General features: G+C 48.2%; 1 protein-coding gene across 1 annotated transcript in view; it reads right to left on the bottom strand.

Moving 5' to 3' along the window:
• LOC144754197 (E3 ubiquitin-protein ligase TRIM39-like) overlaps positions 1–15,156 on the bottom strand; it is an 89,567-nt gene extending 74,411 nt beyond the window's left edge. The window contains exon 1 of the mRNA XM_078641782.1: positions 14,698–15,156. Within this exon, the coding sequence (XP_078497908.1) occupies positions 14,698–15,117 (420 nt within the window). The 5' untranslated portion in view covers positions 15,118–15,156. The remainder of the gene's footprint in view (positions 1–14,697) is intronic.
• Positions 15,157–20,574: the final 5,418 nt, after the last annotated feature.

The raw sequence follows: 20,574 nt of genomic DNA, 5'->3' as shown, positions 1-20,574 counted from the left end.
CATACTTGTCTTAATTAGGTTCCTAGCTTCATGAGCCCTCCGAACGTCTGGGGTAGTAGTAATTGCCAAATCTGCAATCTGAAAAGAGATGGCGACCGTGAACCTCTTGCTTACTTGTTTAAAGTTGAGGAAGGCCTATTCTGTTGTATACTCACGAACTCAATCGGAGTTCTCCCCTTCGTTACCCAGGCGCAGGCTCCGCTGGAATGGTGAGCTAGTGCATTGCCCTCGGTATTTATACTAGCTCTTAATTGGTATATCGGGAGTAAATGCCAATAAGGGTGGAAGTCCCGGAAGCGGTGGGTTGCCCAAACATGGGTATTCCGGTGTCTCGGATGTAGGGCACATTCTTCTGGAGTATTGAGAAACGTATGCGTGTTAGCGAGCCCTCTTACAAGCATGTGTTAGGATTGTACACTGTCTTTGAGCGGGTGCGCTTTACTCAGCGACGAGCAATCCAATGCGCATGTGCCCGCAGAGAGTCAGTGCATTTGTGGGCTTTCGCGCATGGGCACTGATCTGGAACGGAGCAAATGCGTTCGGTGTTTTACGAAAGCAGCTGAATTGTGCTTTTAGAATTGTTTATTTCATTGTGGCGATAAAATAAACATTTTTTCATATGTTTCCAAGCATATTTAGATGGCTTACTGTTATTTAGGATTATATTTTGTTGGTCACTGACTCAAGAAAATGTGAGTTCCAAGGTATATCCTCAAGAGACACCCTCTATATTAAACCAAGCATTTACAATGCAACGGTTTCGCCTTTGTAAAAGTTAGAGCTATTGTCATTGTAAATGACAATTCTTTTATTTATGTGTTGGTTTTGAAAACAGATAAATAAATGTCATTGTCATTTACAATGCCAATAGCTTAATCTCTCGCAAATGCGAGACCTATTGCATTTGCACCCATATGCACACACACAGAAAGCAACCCACACACACACAGAGCCACCCACACAGAGCCACCTACAAAAAAAGCTAGCCACACAGACAGAGCCCCAACACAGACAGAGCCCCAACACAGACAGAGCCCCAACACAGACAGAGCCCCAACACACACAGTACAGAAAATAAGTTGAGGACTGTGCACCAACGCTCTGTAATGAGTACACATTTGCAGGCAGCTGCACACTGTAAAGAATGCATGCTTCCCGGGCTGGGGCGAGCTGCTGGCCTCGGGATTGGACGGCTATGATCTCACGCTCACCGGAGCCAGCGATAGAGGCACCAAAAATAGCCTGATCCTGAAAAGGAAGAGAAGAGGAGATGTTGCACAGTCAGCCGCCGCAGAGCGGGGGCACACACACCACACATACACTTCCACTACCGTGCATTACAGCACAGGCACCGCCCAGGGGCTTCAGGTGTGCCCAGCGGCGGGGACCCCAGTATCGCTCACTGGGCAAACGTGATGTTTGTATACTTACCGCGCAGCTGTAAGCAGGGGTAAGCAGGGTCAGGGAATAATCCCCCGTAGAAATACATTTAGCACACTATCCTTGTATGGGAAAATAAGAAAACGCGTGCACGTTTTTTAGATCCGCTAGAAAATAGTGTATAATTATAGCTATTCTTAAAATTACATTTTAATGCAGTGCAAGAAATTAGCTCTTTTAAAATAACACATTGAGTTGGGCGTGTGTACACATAATATCTATTAAGAGCGTGTGCGAGTGCAGAGTGGGCTGTGGGTGGGATACATGGCGATCCATGGATAAGCAGCAGGGTGCCCGCTTCCTGATCAGTGTAGAAGCTTCCTGGGCTCAGCACCAATCCTACCCACCAGGCCTGGGCAGGGGCTTCCGCACCCGCTCGGCCTGGAACCGTGTGATAACTAGGCCAGCTGAAGGCACCGCTCCTGCCCTCGGGAAACAACCCTGCTGGCTGCAAGAACTGTGTCTAAAGGAATTATTTCATTTTTCGAAGGATTCCGTTTATTTAAAATATTGTAGCGCCAAACATTCTGCCCGCTAATGACAGCTTCATGGCGCACTCTTAACTAGATGTACGTGAAGGTTTAACCAGGGTCAAATTCAAAGTGGGGTACATGCATTTCAGGCAAGCAGACTGTAAGAGAACAGTCACTGTACTTGGCACACACAGCTGGCATGAGGAGCACCAAGGTCAATGGGCGCCAATGGCCAGAGAGGGGCTGGCGGGAGCTCCAGGAGTGAGGGCGGAGGGATGAAAGCCCTTCCTAAGCCTGATGTATTGCACCTGGCAGTCACTTGGTCTGCTCTAGCTATTGAATAATTGAAAGGGTCTGATCGGGGGGGAGGGGGCCTTCCCGGGGAAGTGTCTCTACATATGTACATTTCCAGGCGGACCTGCTCGACTCCCCCTCTCTGGAGCAGCTTTAAGTGTTCCACTCTTGGTTGTGTGTCTTTCCTTCCCTTGTTTATTCGTTTCCTGTCCCTTGCGCTCTTTCTATGGTGGGCGTTTTTGCGACGGTGGGAGGCGCTGTCTCTTCTGGTGACCAGAGAGAGCAGACACAAGGGGCACAGATTGAGCGAGGAAAGAGGAGGGGTGAGAGGAAAAGAGATGGCAGGAGGGGAGAGAGAGTGAGAGAACGAGAGAAACCGAAACAGTAAGAGGGAAGAAAGAAAGCTGAGAGGGAAAGATGTGGTGAAAGCACAAGAGAGAGGGAGAGAGAGAGAGAAAGGGGACGGAGTAAAGGGGTAGCAGCGGGTCATGGAATGAGCCGAGAGGGCAAGAGGTAGATTTGGAAGAGGAAAGCAAAAGAAAGATAGGGCGAGTACAATGTATCAATGGAGGATGTGAGAGGATGGGAGGGAGAAAGGAAAGGAGGGGGCATCCGAAATGGAGAGTGGTGTGTGAGGACAACGGTGAGCGGGCAGGAGGGACGGCGAATGGAGGAGGTTGAGCTGGTCAGGGTGCGAGGAGAAGAAAGAGAGGGAAAGGCAGAGCGAGGAACCAATGAGGAAATAGAGGGGAAACGCGAGAGGGGACGGCTGGGGCAGAGGGGTGAGTTCGGGCAGAAGAGAGGGAAGGTAGGGCGACATTTAAAAAAGTGTGAACGGGACTGATGAATGAGGGAGGAGCTGGGGAGGGAGTCTTATGGGTGAAGAAGACGCGAGGGACAGATAGGAAAGAGGACGAGAGAAGAGAGCCAACGGCAGGCAGAGGATGGGGACGGATTGAAGACAGGCAGGAAAGGATGAGATCACCAGGGAAAGAAGAGAGGACAGTAAAGGGAGGGGACGAGATTAATGAACAGAGGCCACTGGGGTAAGAATAAACTGTTGGCGAAGTGTAAGCTTACAAGAGAGGCGGAAAGGAGTGCGGGGGAGATGACGAGTTTTACTCCGCCCCACCAGGCAAAACATTCGTAAACCCCAACTCCACCTGGGTAGATCCAGTCAGAAGGGACACCAGCTTACTGGGTGCCGCAAAGGAAGTTACGGCGTGGAAGGGTGCAGAAAGAGGCGCGTGTATATTTCTGAAGATTTATCAATATGCAAACACACCATATGTAAAGCTGTCATCGTGCCTCTAAACGCTGTTAACAACAATGGCTACAATAAGCCGACTAACAAAACGCTAATTGTATTGCCTCCCTCCCGGACACACTTTCCCAGCGATTCGACCAAGTGATAAGCAGATCTCCCCAGGAAAACCTTAACCCGCTCAGCTACCTCATCGGTGCGCATTCAGGCTGCCCCGTGCCAGCCCCGGCCACCCACCCTCTCAGGCGCGAGGCCAGCGAAGGAAAAGAGAGCCATCGAAAGCAATATGTCTTGCTTGGCGGGGAAGGGGGTGTTTAATGTCCGCTTGAGGGGGACAGCGGGAGGGGGGGCGGGCTCACGGACAGCGGGAGGGTTAACGGGCTCACGGACAGCGGGAGGGGGGCGGGTGAACGGGCTCACGGACAGCGGGAGGGGGGGGCGGGTTAACGGGCACACGGACAGCGGGAGGGGGGTAGCGGGAGGGGGGACGACAGCGGGAAGGTGGTCAGGAAACAGCCAGCGGGACAGGGACAAGGTTAACAATGAACACAAACAACGGTGTAAAAAAAAAAAAAAAAAAAAAAAAAAAAAAAAAAAAAGTACACGCCCACAGTGGCTACGTCTTCATGACGTTGCGGAGAGGGAAAGAATCGGCGGAACGCCCACCAATCGCCTCAGGAAATGACGGACAGTTCTCTCTTCCAATGGCTAGCCTCCATTTATGGAGCTAGCCAATGGAAGAGAGAGGCAGAACGAAGGCCACACTGTTCTAACATAAGATTTTGCCTGTGCGAAAGGCTGCGCAGTTTTCGACAGGCGAAACCTAAAAAAAGGGTTTGTTGAGGGAACCGCCTTAGGAATTTTAGGATGGTACAAACCCTTTTGTATGCACCTTATATGGGTGATTACTACTGGGATTGGCACTATCTGTATGGCAAAAGCTATCTAGGAAAAAGAACTTTACAGGATGAACCAATGAATATTAGGTGGTATCGGTTCCTTATCATCCTTTATGGGTCAGGTTGTCACTTGTCCCCACGGTATTTCATCATTGAGTCCAGTCAGGTTTGTTCCTAGATGGAATACCCAGTGTTGTTCCTTTTGGAATAGGTCAGCGTCTGGGTGCAACTGCTCAATCACTGTCCAGCGGAGGTCATTGACACAGTGTAGAGCGTTTAGATAGTGGGTGGCCATTTTAGTTGTTGTTGTTTTTTTGCAACGCACATTGCTCTTATGCTCTGTGATGCAGGTCTTTATTGCCCTTGTTGTCATGCCTACATACTCTAGACCGCAGGGGCAAGTGATGAGATAGACAAAATTTTTACTGTTGCAGTTGGTCATTTTCCTTTGTTCACCGGTAGTGCCATTGCTGAATGTCAATTTCTTGCTTTTCTAAGTTAGGTGGCAATTACTGCAATTACCACAGGGAAAGTGGCCTTAGACCCCATTCGTTGGTACTATGTGTCCTGAGGTTATACGTGGACGTGTATGGACCAGTATGTCCTTCAAATTCCTGCCACGTCTGTGTGCAAACATTGGTTTCGAGATTCAGATTGCCACATGTTAAAATGCCCCAATGTTTGTTTACCACTTTGGAAACCTCATTTGAAATTGTGTTGTATGTAGTGACACATATGGGTCTATGTTGCTCTGGTTCTTGTCCAGTCTTGTCCTCCAGTAATGCATCCCTGTTATTGTTCCTAGCCCTTTTCATGGCTGAGTTGATTATTCTTTCAGGGTATTGTCGTTGTTTCAGTTTCCGCTTTAAATCTTGTGCCTGTGTTTTATATTCTGACACTTCCGTGCAGTTTCTTCGTAGGTGCAAAAATTGGCCGTAGGGGAGATTCTCCCTTAGGTGTCTCGGGTGGAAGCTATCGTACCTGAGTAAGCAGTTTCTTGCTGTCGGTTTAAAATGTGTGGTTGTTTTTAGCATACCACCTTCTGAATAGATGTTGAGATCCAGGAACACTAGTGTCTTATTAGACACCGAGCTAGTGAATTCCAGAAAGGCATTCTGAGTGTTCAGCCAGTGTACAAAGTCCATTACTGATTGTAAGTCTCCATTCCAGACAACCAGGATGTCGTCTATGTACCTTTTCCCGATACTTATGTTCTGCCTGAAGGGTTATGTTCGTTCAGAATCCTGTTGGTTTCTAAATGGTGAACATAAAGACCAGCTAAACTTGGCACCATACATAGTCTACCACTATAAGTGCTCCCGCGTAGTCGTAGGTCGTAGCACGCCGCATACCGTAGAGGGGTGCGAAGACCCCAATGATGAAGCATGACACCAAGGGTCCTTTTGGTGTGTGAGGGGTATTTTAAAGAACACTAAGTGCTCCACACCACAGTGTGAACACTTCTCCTTTAAGGTGGATTCTTGTTGTTTATATATACCAGTACTTCATGCCATTTAAGATATGCCACTATTTTGCGTACCTTCCCTTGGTCATTGAGTCCTCTCACGTTCATGTAAGGAACCGTATATGTGCGTTGGCTTTGTTATGTCCTATGCCTGGCTGTATGTTATGTTGCATACAGGTGTGTCTCTTGTGTAATGATCTTGCCTGACCATGTAGTGCATTTCACTAGTTTAGATGTAAATTGGTGAAAAGATTCCCTTTAAACATCCCTCCCACCCAATCCACTGTGAAACTTTGTATGGTTAAACTTCTCCCTCCCTCCTCCCATCCAAGCTGCTCTAAGAAGAACCCTCCTACGTCGATAGCAATAAAACTCTGCTTGGCATAACTTTGTCCCTCCCATCTTTGCATACCCCTGTTAAACCAACTCCCTTTGGTAAATGATTGCGTTAAACACATGGGTATGGATGTTGCCTGCCACAAGTCTGTCAGTAAACCCGGCCTGTCTTACAGAAACTTTAGAGGTTAGAATGTAACTTTGTGCTGCCTTCTTTGCTGCAGCCTGGACAGTGCGTTCATTCTCTAATTTTCCACAGTTTATGAGCGGCCGATGTTCGGGCACTGTAGGCGCAAATACCTGACCTTGCCTGTTACATTTAATGTTATTTACTGTATGTTTGTTAACAATTTCTGGTCTGTGCTATATAGCCTTAGACAGTTGTGCCAGTGGCTGGAAGTGGCTTCCTTATCCCGCTGCTCCGAATTGGATAACAGCTGGGTGTCACTGGGCAGAGACCATACATCCACCTGCCGGCACTCTGATATCATGAGTGTGTCCTTACTGTTCGTCGATGTTCTGGGTGCTTCCGTCACGGGTAAAGGCATGTCTTGGGTATTTCTGTCGCATGCCTGTATTCTCTCGTTGGTTGAGGAAGTTTGAGACCTGTTTATGATCAGTGAAATAGCGGGCTTTCCAGTCTACCATCAGTCGAAGTTTGGCTGGGTACAGCATGCTGAATTCCAGCTGCAGGTCTCGGAGAGGACTCTTGACTGGTACAAAGAGCCTAAAGGCATCTTAGTCTGTTTTAGTGAAACCTGGATATAGGGATAGCTCTGACCCCTTGTTGTGTAGTGTTTTTAGTTCTCATGCTTTACGTAAAGCAGCATTGCGGTCTCTGTAGTTCAAGAGTCATTCTATGATCGGACGCGACCTGACTGGTACCTGGCACTGGCCTTGGCACCAGCGATCAGTGAGCTCGTTCTACCACAAATATCTCTGAGAAGCTGTCTCTTCCCAGGGGCGCCTTAAGGAGATTCGACAAATCTCTCCATGTTCTCAATGTTTATGGACTCCACAAATCCCATTAGGAGGACATTGTTCCTCCGTGAGCACGCTTCCAAGTCCTCCGCTTTTTGCGGCTGAGTATTGAGAAGCTTATCTGCCTTCTTAGCCTTCATTGATTCCTCCACTAGAACATCCTCAGCATCTGATACCCTTTTCTCCACAGTGTCTTGCCTCTCTGTGTGTTTATCTAGCTGTTCTGTCATTCTATTCATTCTAAATGTAAGAGTGCCCCATCTATTTTGGTTAGGCTCCGCTGCATGGAGGTGAAGATTTGCTTCAGTTCCTTGTCCACTGGGGGACTGCCGTCTCTGAACCCAAGTCTGCAGCAATCATGTCGGTCTCTCTGTGCTTTGGGGTCCTGCGCGATTCAAATTGGGTTGTAATTGGTCTGGCTTACCCATCGTGAGGGTCTCTTGGGAACTGGGCAGGTGTCACGGTTTGCTGTATAGCCCTTCTTTAAGCTGTATGGTCGTCTTGACACTTCAGTGGTAAGTGGCTGGCGCTAGCTGGTTCTAGTTAACCTGTGTTTTGGCCCCTCTGGGCTGCTCAGTGTAAGGCACTCGGGTTTTCTCTGTAGACGGTTTGGACATTGCGTTAGGCCTGTCTTATGCACCTCTCCCATCTCCGTGTCCAACAGGTTCACTCCTTGACTTCAGATAGGTGGGGGCTACTTATCTTAATATTAGGCTCCCTTTATTGCATTTTGTTGGCTCTCTATTGGTTGTGGTCTTCAGTCACAGCCACTCCCAGTGGTGCCCCAGCTTCCCATTCTGCTGCACTGCTTCTGCAGGTGTCGCCTGCCGATTTCCCCTTCCTCCTGTTTGATCCTACGTTCAGCCCTCAATTGTAATAGGCAAAATTGCTCTACAGTTCTTGCGTGTGAGTTATCGCTATATGGCCTGGCAACTGCACAGCTCCTCACTCCACTTCGCTCATCCTCCCTTGGTAGTTTGGTTTGCCCTGTTCCCATGATGCACTGGGTCAGGGACAGACTAATTTGCATATAGCCAGGTTCTGAGCTGGGATGGGGCAGTGAGCTAAATAACGGTGATGGATCAAGCCCTGACCTTTGGACTGGGTAAGAGTGGTCTGCTTAATTCAGACACTCTGTTCATCACCACCCCCTTTTCTGAATCGTTTTTGGCCACTATAGGTGTGGCAGGGTATACTCAGACATGAGTCCCTTGCTCACTGCTCCATCAGGATTCAAGCAAGCCGGGCCGACGAGGCTGAAATGCCAGAAACCGGTCCCCGGTAGCTGGTCTCCTTTCTGGTGAAGAATTGGCTTGGTAGTTTGGTCTGCCCTGTTCCCATGATGCACTGGGCCAGGGACAGACTAATTTGCATATAGCCAGGTTCTGAGCTGGGATGGGGCAGTGAGCTAAATAACGGTGATGGATCAAGCCCTGATCTTTGGACTGGGTAAGAGTGGTCTGCTTAATTCAGACACTCTGTTCATCACCACCCCCTTTTCTGAATCGTTTTTGGCCACTATAGGTGTGGCAGGGTATACTCAGACATGAGTCCCTTGCTCACTGCTCCATCAGGATTCAAGCAAGCCGGGCCGACGAGGCTGAAATGCCAGAAACCGGTCCCCGGTAGCTTGTCTCCTTTCTGGTGAAGAATTGGCTTGGTAGTTTGGTCTGCCCTGTTCCCATGATGCACTGGGCCAGGGACAGACTAATTTGCATATAGCCAGGTTCTGAGCTGGGATGGGGCAGTGAGCTAAATAACGGTGATGGATCAAGCCCTGATCTTTGGACTGGGTAAGAGTGGTCTGCTTAATTCAGACACTCTGTTCATCACCACCCCCTTTTCTGAATCGTACTATTCATGTTGAGACACAGATCTGTATAGTGCTGTATTACCATGAGCAGGGCCTCACGGTGCTGTCAGGTTCAGGTACCTTAAGACACGTGGTCTACAGGATGGAATGCTTGTGAACATGCGAGGTGAGGTTCCCCTGTGCAGCGATCGGGGCCTCGTGTGTATGGAACGCTTTCTGTTCAATGTCTTACTTGTAGTCAGTGCCTGCAGCCTCCCTTCTCTTTGTATCCTGCCCACACTTTACTGCTCCCTCTATCCCTCTGCCCTCCATTAGAATATTTTTAGGCCCTAGTACAACATTCTGGGTTGAATATCTATCCTGAAGGAAGGAGAGATTCTTTGTCGCTCGCTAGCAAGTTCATTGGTTCCCACTTGAAGTCTAGGACTAGCTATGTATCTGGGTGGACAATTGAATTGGGGCCAATGATCCCAGGACAGGATATAAACTGTCCCCGTTCAACTTTATGGAGCTCTACACAGCCCTGAGGAGAACGCTGAAGACCAGAGACAGGAATCTTGTCTGTCTCCCTTGTAGAGGTGAGCCTTAGTCCCAAGGAAGAAACTATATAGCTGCAGCTGAAGGACCCAGGAGGTGGACTGCCTGCGAGGAGAGGACGTGTCCTGATCACCCAGAGCCCGGTCCAATGCTCAGTAACTTCAGGTGAGGAGGTCGGAGGCTCTGAGCTTCCCCAGACCAGGAGCCTGTGATCGCAGCCAAGCCCAACGGATATTCACCCTGTGAGGGATCCCCAAAGCCAGCGAGCTTCATGCAGCAAATGATACAGGAGAACTTCACTCTGCCCAATGTAGATGCAAGTCTGCCGCGCCTGGACCTGCACTTCCCTTTGTACCTTTTGAATCCTGCACTGCTGGCGAGTCATCTGCACCGATGCCCTTGTGACCCTGTGTGCTGCACAGTGCATTGCTGCAGCTAACCTTCTGCTGTGTCTGATGCCCATGTGAGCTCCTGTGTGCTACACCCTGCATTGCTGCACCTCTTCTGCTGTTTACTGAACCTCTTATTCTGTGTTTGATGGCCCTGTGAGTCTGTGTGCCACACCCTGCATTGCTGCACCTCTTCTGCTGTGTTTGTGCCCATGTGAGCCCGTGTGCTACACCCTACATTACTGCACCTCTTCTGCTGTGTTTCATGGCCCTGTGAGCTGGTGTGCCACACCCTGCATTATCAAGTGTGCTCTGGCCCATGATAGAGCCAGCTTTGTTCCGTCCATCACCACCCCCTTTTGTAGCGTGTTCTGTAGAGAGTCTTGCCCTGATGACCGTGAATAATTTTTAAACTAATTATTTTTAATATTGTTCACCTTTAATTTACTTTTAATGTGGCTGATGAGCAAGTCTATTACAGGCATTTTATAGACAAATGTCCTTATGTTTCATGTAACATCCATAAAAAAAGTTTCTTTTTGATCAAAACAGGACCTCACATATGAGAAATGGGAAGGTGTAACAGAGATTATTTGCAGTAATATTTGTGAGCAGCTACTGTGTTACAATATTGAAATCTCAAGTCGCACTGGGCGGACACACTGCAGGAAGGAAACATACAATCTCTGTGGACAGATTCTTTGAAATTAATATATTTTACAGTAATACCCGCCAATTTTAAACAGCATCATTTCTTTGTCATTCATAGGTTGCATTGGACCACGCAAAGATTGGCCAAGTTTGTGTTACAGCCGGTCCCCAGATGTAAGAGATGCAATCATTTAAGTGCCAATGATGTTCATGTTTTTTTCACATGTCTAGTGATGAAAGAATTCTGGACCACTGTGGAAGCTACTATGAGGGCTTTTCCACAAGAGCATGTAGTTTTGACGGAAACCGTGGTACATTTTAGGGGAGATAGTGCCATGCAACACTCCCTAAATAGTAAGCAAAGGGGCTTAGTATTCTACTTGCTGCTCTTGGCCAGGCAGGAGATCTGCAAACGTTGGTTGGATCCCCTTCCTCCACACCCCACAGCATGGTTAAGTGTAGTTAAGTGGACATGCAATATAGACATCAAATGCATCCACGGCGGTCAGAAGACATTTGGGGGACTTTCTGAAGTGGTCAGGTTAGGGCCTAAGATAAGCCCTAGGGTGGACGTAAACATCGACATATGGTCCAATGATTACACCAGGCCATGGACTTGGGCGTCTTTTGCTCCCCCCCCCAATAAAAAGACCAGTGCCGTGGAGGTTAATGGCGTGAATCTGCAATGGACCACAGAAGGACCGAGGGTGTTTACAAAAGGCCCAGAGTGCAGTAGCCATGGTGATATGAGGACAACACAAAAAAAGAAATCTCAGGTCGCTATCACTGAATATTAGCCTGTGCACTGTCAGTGAGAGACCTGTCCGAAGAGGGCATGAAAGAGCTGAAATTGGATAAGAAATTCAAAGCTGTTCAATCCTCTCGAGAAGCCCTCGAGGGACGGATCGGAGAGGTCCAGTCGTAAATATCCTTCCTACGACAGGATCTACAGAATATATTGGAGAGGGTCACCATAGCGGAGGCTAGGATCTCGGTAGTGGACAACACAACTCATGGACTATGGAAGTAAGTATCGTAGATCAGTGCTGCAGTAAAAGACTTAACTTTGAGGGTGGATGACGCAGAAAACCGCGCTAGAATGAACGACCTATGTTTTGTGGGATTTCCAGAGTGGGTTGAGGGTCCCAACATGGGAACCTTTCTGGCCAAATAGCTACAGGATATCCTTCTATTGGAACAGTTCCCCTCCTGCTTTATTATAGAGCGCCCACAGGGCCTTAACAGCCAATCCGGCAAGGGGCGCTTCTCCTCATCCAGTGATAGCCCGCTTTTTGAATTTTCCAGAAAGGGACATGAAATTACGAGAAGTCAATTGCCTAAGGGAGGTCCATTCTGAAAACAGTAAAATCATAGTGTTCCCTTACTATTATTGTGAGGTGAGGAGACAAGGGCGCATCTTTGACTCTGTCACAGTTAAATTGAGAGCCCTCCAGCTAAACTATATATTGTTTTTTCCTTCAAAGCTCAAGATTATATTCAAGGGCAAATCATTTTTCTTTTACTCCTCAGAAGAGGCTTGGAGTTGGCTATAGGATCGCCCGACCAGGCGAAATACTGGGTACGGTCAACAAAATGGAGTTACCACTTATCCAGAAGGGGCGTGACCGAAGACACGCCGGTATGGGAAAAGGAGACAGAACTGAACTGATGGGCCTTGGTGAAGAGGGACTCCACTGGCAGAGCGCCAGCGGGGATGTCCTCTGACACCAAAGGTGATGAACCCCCCTTTCGCACGGAGTCGAAATCTGCTTGTGAATGGAGTGGCTGAACTCTGCATGTGTCAGCCGGGGAGAAACGGATGACCCACATACACGGGCGAAAGAGTTTGCACTTCTGGAATGGGGACAGCCGGGTCGTGAATCCCCCATGAGGAATAACGCAATGGAAAGAGATGTGTCTGGCGCTTGAGTGGTGTTACAGTCAATATCATTGCTAATGAGGGGAATTGTAGCCTCTAACCTGCTCCTCTATGCCTCTCCGAGGCTTCTGGCAGTGGCTGTGGTTCAACTTATTATTGTTTCTGTTTTCAACATTTTGGAAGTTGTGAAGTTGTAGAGGAGGGTTTCCCTTGGGAAGGGGGAACTGCAGATCTCTCTGGCTTGCCCTGTAACATGGTTGCCAGATTGGCGAGTTGGGGAGAATGTGCGGGTGGCAGGGGAGAAGAGGAGGGAGTTGGAGTGGAGGGAGGGGGGGGGATCTAGTTAGGGAGTGTAAGTTGCTGCTACAAATGGGAAAAATCATGAGTTGGACAGGTGCAGCCGGTGGGGCCTTCTGAGGAAAGGTCAGATATTACCGCAGAATGTAACTGATGGGGTCAGGCGAGCAAGGTAACGAGAGGTACTCAATATTGTTGTGGAATGTGAATGGCCATGGCAACAGGAGAGGACTGGTAGCCAAGTATACTAAGAGACAAACTCATCTTGCCAATTGCAAGGCTCCCATTGCAGTTTCCTAGGAACAGGGGCATATACAGCACTGGCACATGCTGATTTCACCACAGGACCCCATGGAGGGGCCATCCTGGTTAGGAAGACCCCTCCCTTCTATATGGGCTGACTCACAAGGGATTTATGTGGCAGAGAAGGGCATTTGAAGTAGGAGGGATGTTACTTTGGTCAGCATATATGCTCCCAGGACTTCAAATGGTGACTTTAGATGCAGTGGTAAGGATATTGTTGGTGGGGATTTTAATGACATAATGAACAGGACACTGGACCGCACTAGCCCGATACCCACAGTGCCCAGACGTAGAGTCCTCTATAACAACCTGGGTGTTGTGGTGGTGACATGGACAAACACTGGGTTGCTCCTGACCCACCCACACCCCAGGATTGGAAAGTAGGATAGGACCTTTATATGGTCACTGAGATGAGTCGCATCCTAGACTAGAGGATGCCCCAAGAAGGTCAGTAAAGTGTGGGGGTCCTGGCTCAGACACTACGATATAGTTATAGGAGAGGATGGAGCGAGACCTGCTGCTACATAGTGTCCCAGAATAGTACCAATATGGTAGGAGGAATCTTAGATGCATTGGAGGCAGGCCATGGTGGTTTTGACACTACTTTACTGCTCTATTGTAACACTGTCTGACTTGTCTGCTGATCCTGCCTAGTGTTGTTGGATGTGCTTTGGTAACATGTCTTGTATCACAGAAAGATCAAATAAAAATATTGTATTTAAAAAAATAATAAAAAGAAATTCAAAGCTGTTCCTAACGGTGCCCCCAAAATACATTTGGCACAGGGCCCCCAAAATCCTTAAGATGTCCCTGCACACATATCACCTCTGCTCTTTTGTGGCTGCCTCTGTGGCTCACGGTATATTGCCTGTGATTTCAGCACTCTGGCAGTCTTACTCTGTGCTCTTTTGTACTTTCTTATAAAGGTCTCACAGACAGAATCCACTTAAGAACCCTAAACAACAACAATCGTATCTTGAAACTTTTCAGCAGCCTTCTACAGGGACACATAACACCCCAAAATATACATTGTATCCTCTTAAAGACTTAACAAGTGTAATGCACTTGTGAATCATGGATGCCCACAGGCATGCCTTGTGCTCCTCTGCAGCTTCTTCCTCCGTGGAACTTACACTGTCTTCACTTGTGAATCTTGAACACTCACACACAATCCTTGCAGTGACTTCTCTTAGGGGACAGGTGCATATTGAACTGTAAATATTCACACACATACCTAGAGCTCTTTATTAGCCCCCTCTAAGGACTCTTCGGGTGCCTTGTGCTCGACTGAACATCCGCAGACATATCCTGTTCTCTTCTGCAACCTTCTAAATGGGATACACAGGTATTGTGAACAGATGACTTCATGCCAACAGGACATAACATTAGCATTTCTGGGCTTTTGATTTAACATATCAGTGCATTCTGGGAGTTGTAGTCTTGGTTCATTTTACTTGACCCTGTTGTTTCAACAAATTTGATACAAGTGATATTTAAAGCACAATCCAGGAATGGAATAGTGGTGTCCAAGTGACATGGAAGCCATCTGGCCACCTTATAAAAAGGGTGACTTGTGATCTCTGAACACTCTCACACACAGCTTGTGCTCTTCAACTGCCCCTTGGTGTGGCTTATTATCAAGCGACTCCGTGATCCCTGAACGCCCACAGACGTACCTTGTGCTCCTCTGCAGCCTCCTCTATAGGACTTGCTGAATGAGTTTTATGCTCCTTGGACTCCCGGCAGACCCAGCATATCAACCTCTGATCCTCTGCACAAAACAGCCTCAGCTTCTCATCATGTTTCTCACACAGATTCTCCTCCCGGGGCTTCACTGGAGGCAGATGAAGCTCTTTTGCAATTTCCACCACGTTCCCCAGCTGCCTGTTGGGTCGGATGTTTCTCCCAGAAGATATTTCCCTGCACTGTGGACAGGGGAAGTTTCCATCTCTTCCCTCCCAGCTCTGGGTGATGCAGGAGCGGCAGAAGTTGTGTCCACAATCAATCATCACCGGATCAGTAAAATATTCCAAACATATGGAACAAGTAGCCTCTTCCTGGAGCTTCCCGAGCTGAGCTGCTGCCACCGCCGCCATGATTCAGAAATGCAGGAAGTGAAGGTAAGTTTCAGTTTCTCTCTCTTTATGAAGTGGGTGTGTCTGTGCGTCTGCGCCCCTCACGTGTGACCGGGAACTTCCGGGTTCATGGTACAGTCAGAGCAGAGAACTGACTCCTCTGCTGTCTGTGCTCTGACTCGAGGTTTCGCACCTTTCTCGGCAAAGAAACCAGCAATTCGGGTTTGTTCTCAGATTCTGTAAGTGCCAGGAGCGGTCACCTAAATGTGGATTTCTATAAAATCATCTGTGCTATTTTTAACGCGGCTGTGTTGTAATATTTGTTTTAGAACTGTATTGACATCTCAAAAATAATTATGAAACAATTTCTTCCTGCATTTGCTGTTTTAATTAATGTTTCAAAGGCTAAAAAATGACTGCTTTTCTCGATTCTTCACATGTAATAATTCATAATCGGTGTCACGGGCATTACATGCAATCGGAGGACCGCAGGCTTTACTAAATTAGGCAAGACCAGGTAAATTATGCGGCGTAACAACGTTTGATAGCATTATTTCAATATTGTGCAATTGTATCTAACACAATCATTGTCTGAACAGAGGTTTCATCTCTTTAGTGCAGTTAAACACCTCACTACAAACTTCATCAGATAAATGGTGACCAGTGAAGCCTTGAAAAGAAGTTGTCACTGTGAAGCACATGTGGTGCTTTTTAGTCATTTTTCATCTGTTTTGAGGTGACACCGTTTTATGCGGTATATGTGGCATAGCCATAATTACATGCACAATTCAACCGTTGCAAAATCCCTTAACTCCATTGGTTCTGATCACAAAATTTTGCACAAAAACAAGCTTCTATTCCGTTCGGAGAATTATTAGTTTTAAAAACGTGTCCTGGTTATAACTACACATATCAGTTTCCTTTGTACACCATAGTATTTCATTTGTATTCAATATTTACATGGCTCGTATTAGTTACTTTTGTGCTCAAACAGGAGCTGTTCTTTGAAAGATCAGAGGTCTGAACCACCTAGTGACTAAAATAACAAGCAATGGTAAATGCATTAGGTTTTGCCTATGTGATTAATAATAATTTTTTGGGGGTAGGTTTTAAGTTTGTGAGCATTTGTGCAATATACCGGGTGGTGTAGGCAAAACCTAAAAAAGAGGCCCCTTCACTGCCAGCAACTACTTGAATTGCATAGAGACACTAAACCAGCTAAAACAGAGTCAAAACCAGGTCCAGCTCAACTACACTTGATAGCAGAGTGTACCAGCTACTGAATGACTGCCTCCAGCCGCACTGGGAGCCATGTTCTAGTCTGCTAGCAAAGGCTGATTCCAGTGCCTTGGATGTTACAAAGCGTCCCTGCTGCTGAATAACTGCCTCCAGCCGCACAGAGAGCCAAGTTCTGGTCTGCTAGCAAAGACTGATTCCAGTGCCTTGGAGGTTTCAAAGCATCCCTGCTGCTGAATGACTGCCTCCAGCCACAGCGATAGCCATGTTCTGGGCTGCTAGTGGAGACTGATTCCAGTGCCTTGGAGGTTACAAAGCGTCCCTGCTGCTGAATGACTGAGAGCCATGTTCTGGGCTGCTAGTGGAGACAGATTCCGGTGCCTTGGAGATTACAAAGCGTCCCTGCTGCTGAATGACTGCCTCCAGCCGCACAGAGAGCCATGTTCTGGGCCTCTAGCAAGGACTGATTCCAGTGCCTTGGAGATTACAAAGCGTCCCAGCTGTTGAATGACTGCCTCCAGCGTCACTGAGAGCCATGTTTTGGGCTGCTAGTGGAGACTGATTCCAGTGCCTTAGAGATTACAAAGCGTCCCCACTGCTGAATGACTGCCTCCAGCCGCACGAGAGCCATGTTCTGGGCTGCTAGTGGAGTCTGATTCCAGGGCCTTGGAGGTTAAAAAGCATCCCCGCTGCTGAATGACTGCCTCCAGCTGCACTGAGAGCCATGTTCTGGGCTGCTAGTGGAGACTGATTCCAGTGCCTTGGAGGTTACAAAGCGTCCCTGCTGCTGAATGACTGAGAGCCATGTTCTGGGCTGCTAGTGGAGACAGATTCCGGTGCCTTGGAGATTACAAAGCGTCCCTGCTGCTGAAGACTGCCTCCAGCCGCACCAAAAGCCATGTTCTGGGCTGCTATTAGAGACTGATTCCAGTGCCTTGGAGGTTACAAAGCGTCCCTGCTGCTGAATGACTGAGAGCCATGTTCTGGGCTGCTAGTGGAGACAGATTCCGGTGCCTTGGAGATTACAAAGCGTCCCTGCTGCTGAATGACTGCCTCCAGCCGCACAGAGAGCCATGTTCTGGGCCTCTAGCAAGGACTGATTCCAGTGCCTTGGAGATTACAAAGCGTCCCAGCTGTTGAATGACTGCCTCCAGCGTCACTGAGAGCCATGTTTTGGGCTGCTAGTGGAGACTGATTCCAGTGCCTTAGAGATTACAAAGCGTCCCCACTGCTGAATGACTGCCTCCAGCCGCACGAGAGCCATGTTCTGGGCTGCTAGTGGAGTCTGATTCCAGGGCCTTGGAGGTTAAAAAGCATCCCCGCTGCTGAATGACTGCCTCCAGCTGCACTGAGAGCCATGTTCTGGGCTGCTAGTGGAGACTGATTCCAGTGCCTTGGAGGTTACAAAGCGTCCCTGCTGCTGAATGACTGCCTCCAGCCGCACCAAGAGCCATGTTCTGGGCTGCTAGTGAAGACTGATTCCAGTGCCTTGGAGGTTACAAAGCATCCTTGCTGCTGAATGACTGCCTCCAGCGTCACTGAGAGCCATGTTTTGGGCTGCTAGTGGAGACTGATTCCAGTTCCTTAGAGATTACAAAGCGTCCCCACTGCTGAATGACTGCCTCCAGCCGCACGAGAACCATGTTCTGCACTGCTAGTGAAGACTAATTCCAGTGCATTGGAGGTTACAAAGCATCCCCGCTGCTGAATGACTGCCTCCAGCCACATGAGAGACATGTTCTGGGCTGCTAGTGGAGGCTGATTCCAGTGCCTTAGAGGTTACAAAGCATCCCCGCTGCTGAATGACTGCCTCCAGCCACATGAGAGCCATGTTCTGGGCTGCTAGTGGAGGCTGATTCCAGTGCCTTAGAGGTTACAAAGCGTCCCCACTGCTGAATGACTGCCTCCAGCCGCACCGAGAGCCATGTTCTGGCCTGCTAGCGAAGACTGATTCCAGTGCCTTGGAGGTTACAAATCATCCCTGCTGCTGAATGACTGCCTCCAGGCGCACAAGAGCAATGTTCTGGGCTGCTAGCGAAGACTGATTCCAGTGCCTTGGAGGTTACAAAGCATCCCCGCTGCTGAATGACTGCCTCGAGCCGCACCAAGGGCAATGTTCTGGGCTGCTAGTGGAGGCTGATTCCAGTGCCTTAGAGGTTACAAAGCGTCCCCACTGCTGAATGACTGCCTCCAGCCGCACCAAGGGCAATGTTCTGGGCTGCTAGCTAAGACTGATTCCAGTGCCTTGGAGGTTACAACGCATACCCGCTACTAAATGAATGCCTCCAGCCGCACCGAGAGCCATGTCCCGGGCTGCTAGTGGAGACTGATTCCAGTGCCTTGGAGGTTACAAAGCATCCCCGCTGCTGAATGACTGCCTCCAGCCGCACCAAGGGCAATGTTCTGGGCTGCTAGCTAAGACTGATTCCAGTGGCTTGGAGGTTACAACGCATACCCGCTACTAAATGAATGCCTCCAGCCGCACCGAGAGCCATGTCCCGGGCTGCTAGTGGGGACTGAACCCAGTGCCTTGGAGGTTACAAAGCGTCCCTGCTGCTGAATGACTGTCTCTAGCCGCACCGAGAGCCATGTTCTGGGCTGATAGTGCAGACTGATTTCAGTGCATTGAAATTTACAAAGCATCCTCACTGCTGAATGACTGCTTCCAGCCGCACCAAGAGCCATGTTCTGGGCTGCTAGTGGAGAATGATTCCAGTGCCTTGGAGGTTACAAAGCATCCCTGCTGCTGAATGACTGCCTCCAGCCGCACTGAGAGCCATGTTCTGGGCTGCTATTGGAGACTGATTCCAGTGCCTTGGAGGTGAAAAGCGTCCCTGCTGCTGAATGACTACCTCCAGCCGCACTGAGAGCCATGTTCTAGGCTGCTAGTGGAGACTGATTTCAGTGCCTTGAATGTTACAAAGCATCCTCACTGCTGAATGACTGCTTCCAGCCGCACCAAGTGCCATGTTCTGGTCTGCTAGTGGAGACTGATTCCAGTGCCTTGGAGGTTACAAAACGTCCCTGCTGCTGAATGACTGCCTCCAGCCGCACCAAGACGGGATTTTAAGACTCCTTCTCATAAAAAAAACAATTTTTTAAAGCGGCCTCCAGGACCTTGAGCCTAACCTTTTTAAAGAACTTAGGATCCCCAAACTTAAAAAGAAAAAATTCCTGCCCTGAAGGAACACCAGAAAGTAATGCCTGAAACAGAAGGCCCAATGAGGACTGATCGGTCTTATTAGCCAATATTCTAAAGTTCTTGAAGTGGAACGCATGGCAATAACTAAGAAGGTCAGGTAAGGCCAGACCTCCCCTAATTAGGTTTCTCCTTAGCTTCGTCCAAGCAATTCGTGGAGATTTAGAATTCCAAATAAAAGTGCTGATTTTCCCCTGCAATTTTGAATTGTCTGGAGCACAAAAAGATAATGGAATGGAGTTAAATAAAAAAGGTTATTTTGGGCAAGATAATCATTTTTATAAGATTAACCCTCCCAAATATATTCAGAGGCAGACCTGACCATCGTTGAAGCAAGCTACAGACATCTTTGGAAACCCTCCTCCAGTTGATCTTAGGAATATCATCTATTTTCTGGGCTAATTGAATACCAAGATATCTCATCCGAGACTTGGCCCCCTGTGTGGGGAGGGTTGATTCCACTCCATAATCTCGGTCTTGTCCCTATTTATCCAGTAACCCGATATTTCCCCGAATAGTTCGGCCTGCTCTATTAATCTGGAGATAGTCTCTGCGGGGTTAGTTGTATACATGAGCAGATCATCTGCATATAAAGAAAATTTTAACGCTAAATCCGCGATTTTAAAAGGTCTTATCGAAGAGTCTGCCCTCAGCCAAGCCACAAAAGGTTCCATGTATAGATTGAACAAAAGGGGTGACAGAGGGCACCCCTGCCTAGTACCCTGAGAGATAGAAACCCAATCTGAAAGGGCCCCATTGACTAAAATATTTGCACTGGGAGCCCAATAAAGAGTTCTGACAGCAGAGACAAAGTTACTTGGAAATCCAAAACTATAAAGAGACTCCCAAAGGTATAACCAGCACACCTGGTCAAAAGCCTTGGCGGCAACGATGGCAACTAAAGTTAAAGGAAGTTGTTTATCCAGTGCCACATCGATGGCGCCAATGGCCTGAAAAGTTAGTTCATTCAACTGTCGACCCGGAATAAAACCCCTTTGATCTTGATGTATTAAGGTTTTGATAATTTTTGCAGTCCTGGTGGC

Source organism: Lissotriton helveticus, chromosome 5_1 (assembly GCF_964261635.1).
Source record: "Lissotriton helveticus chromosome 5_1, aLisHel1.1, whole genome shotgun sequence".
In the NCBI taxonomy this organism is placed as follows: domain Eukaryota; kingdom Metazoa; phylum Chordata; class Amphibia; order Caudata; family Salamandridae; genus Lissotriton; species Lissotriton helveticus.
The sequence above is the reverse complement of the archived record's forward strand: the minus strand, read 5'-3'. Positions and strand labels throughout refer to the sequence as shown.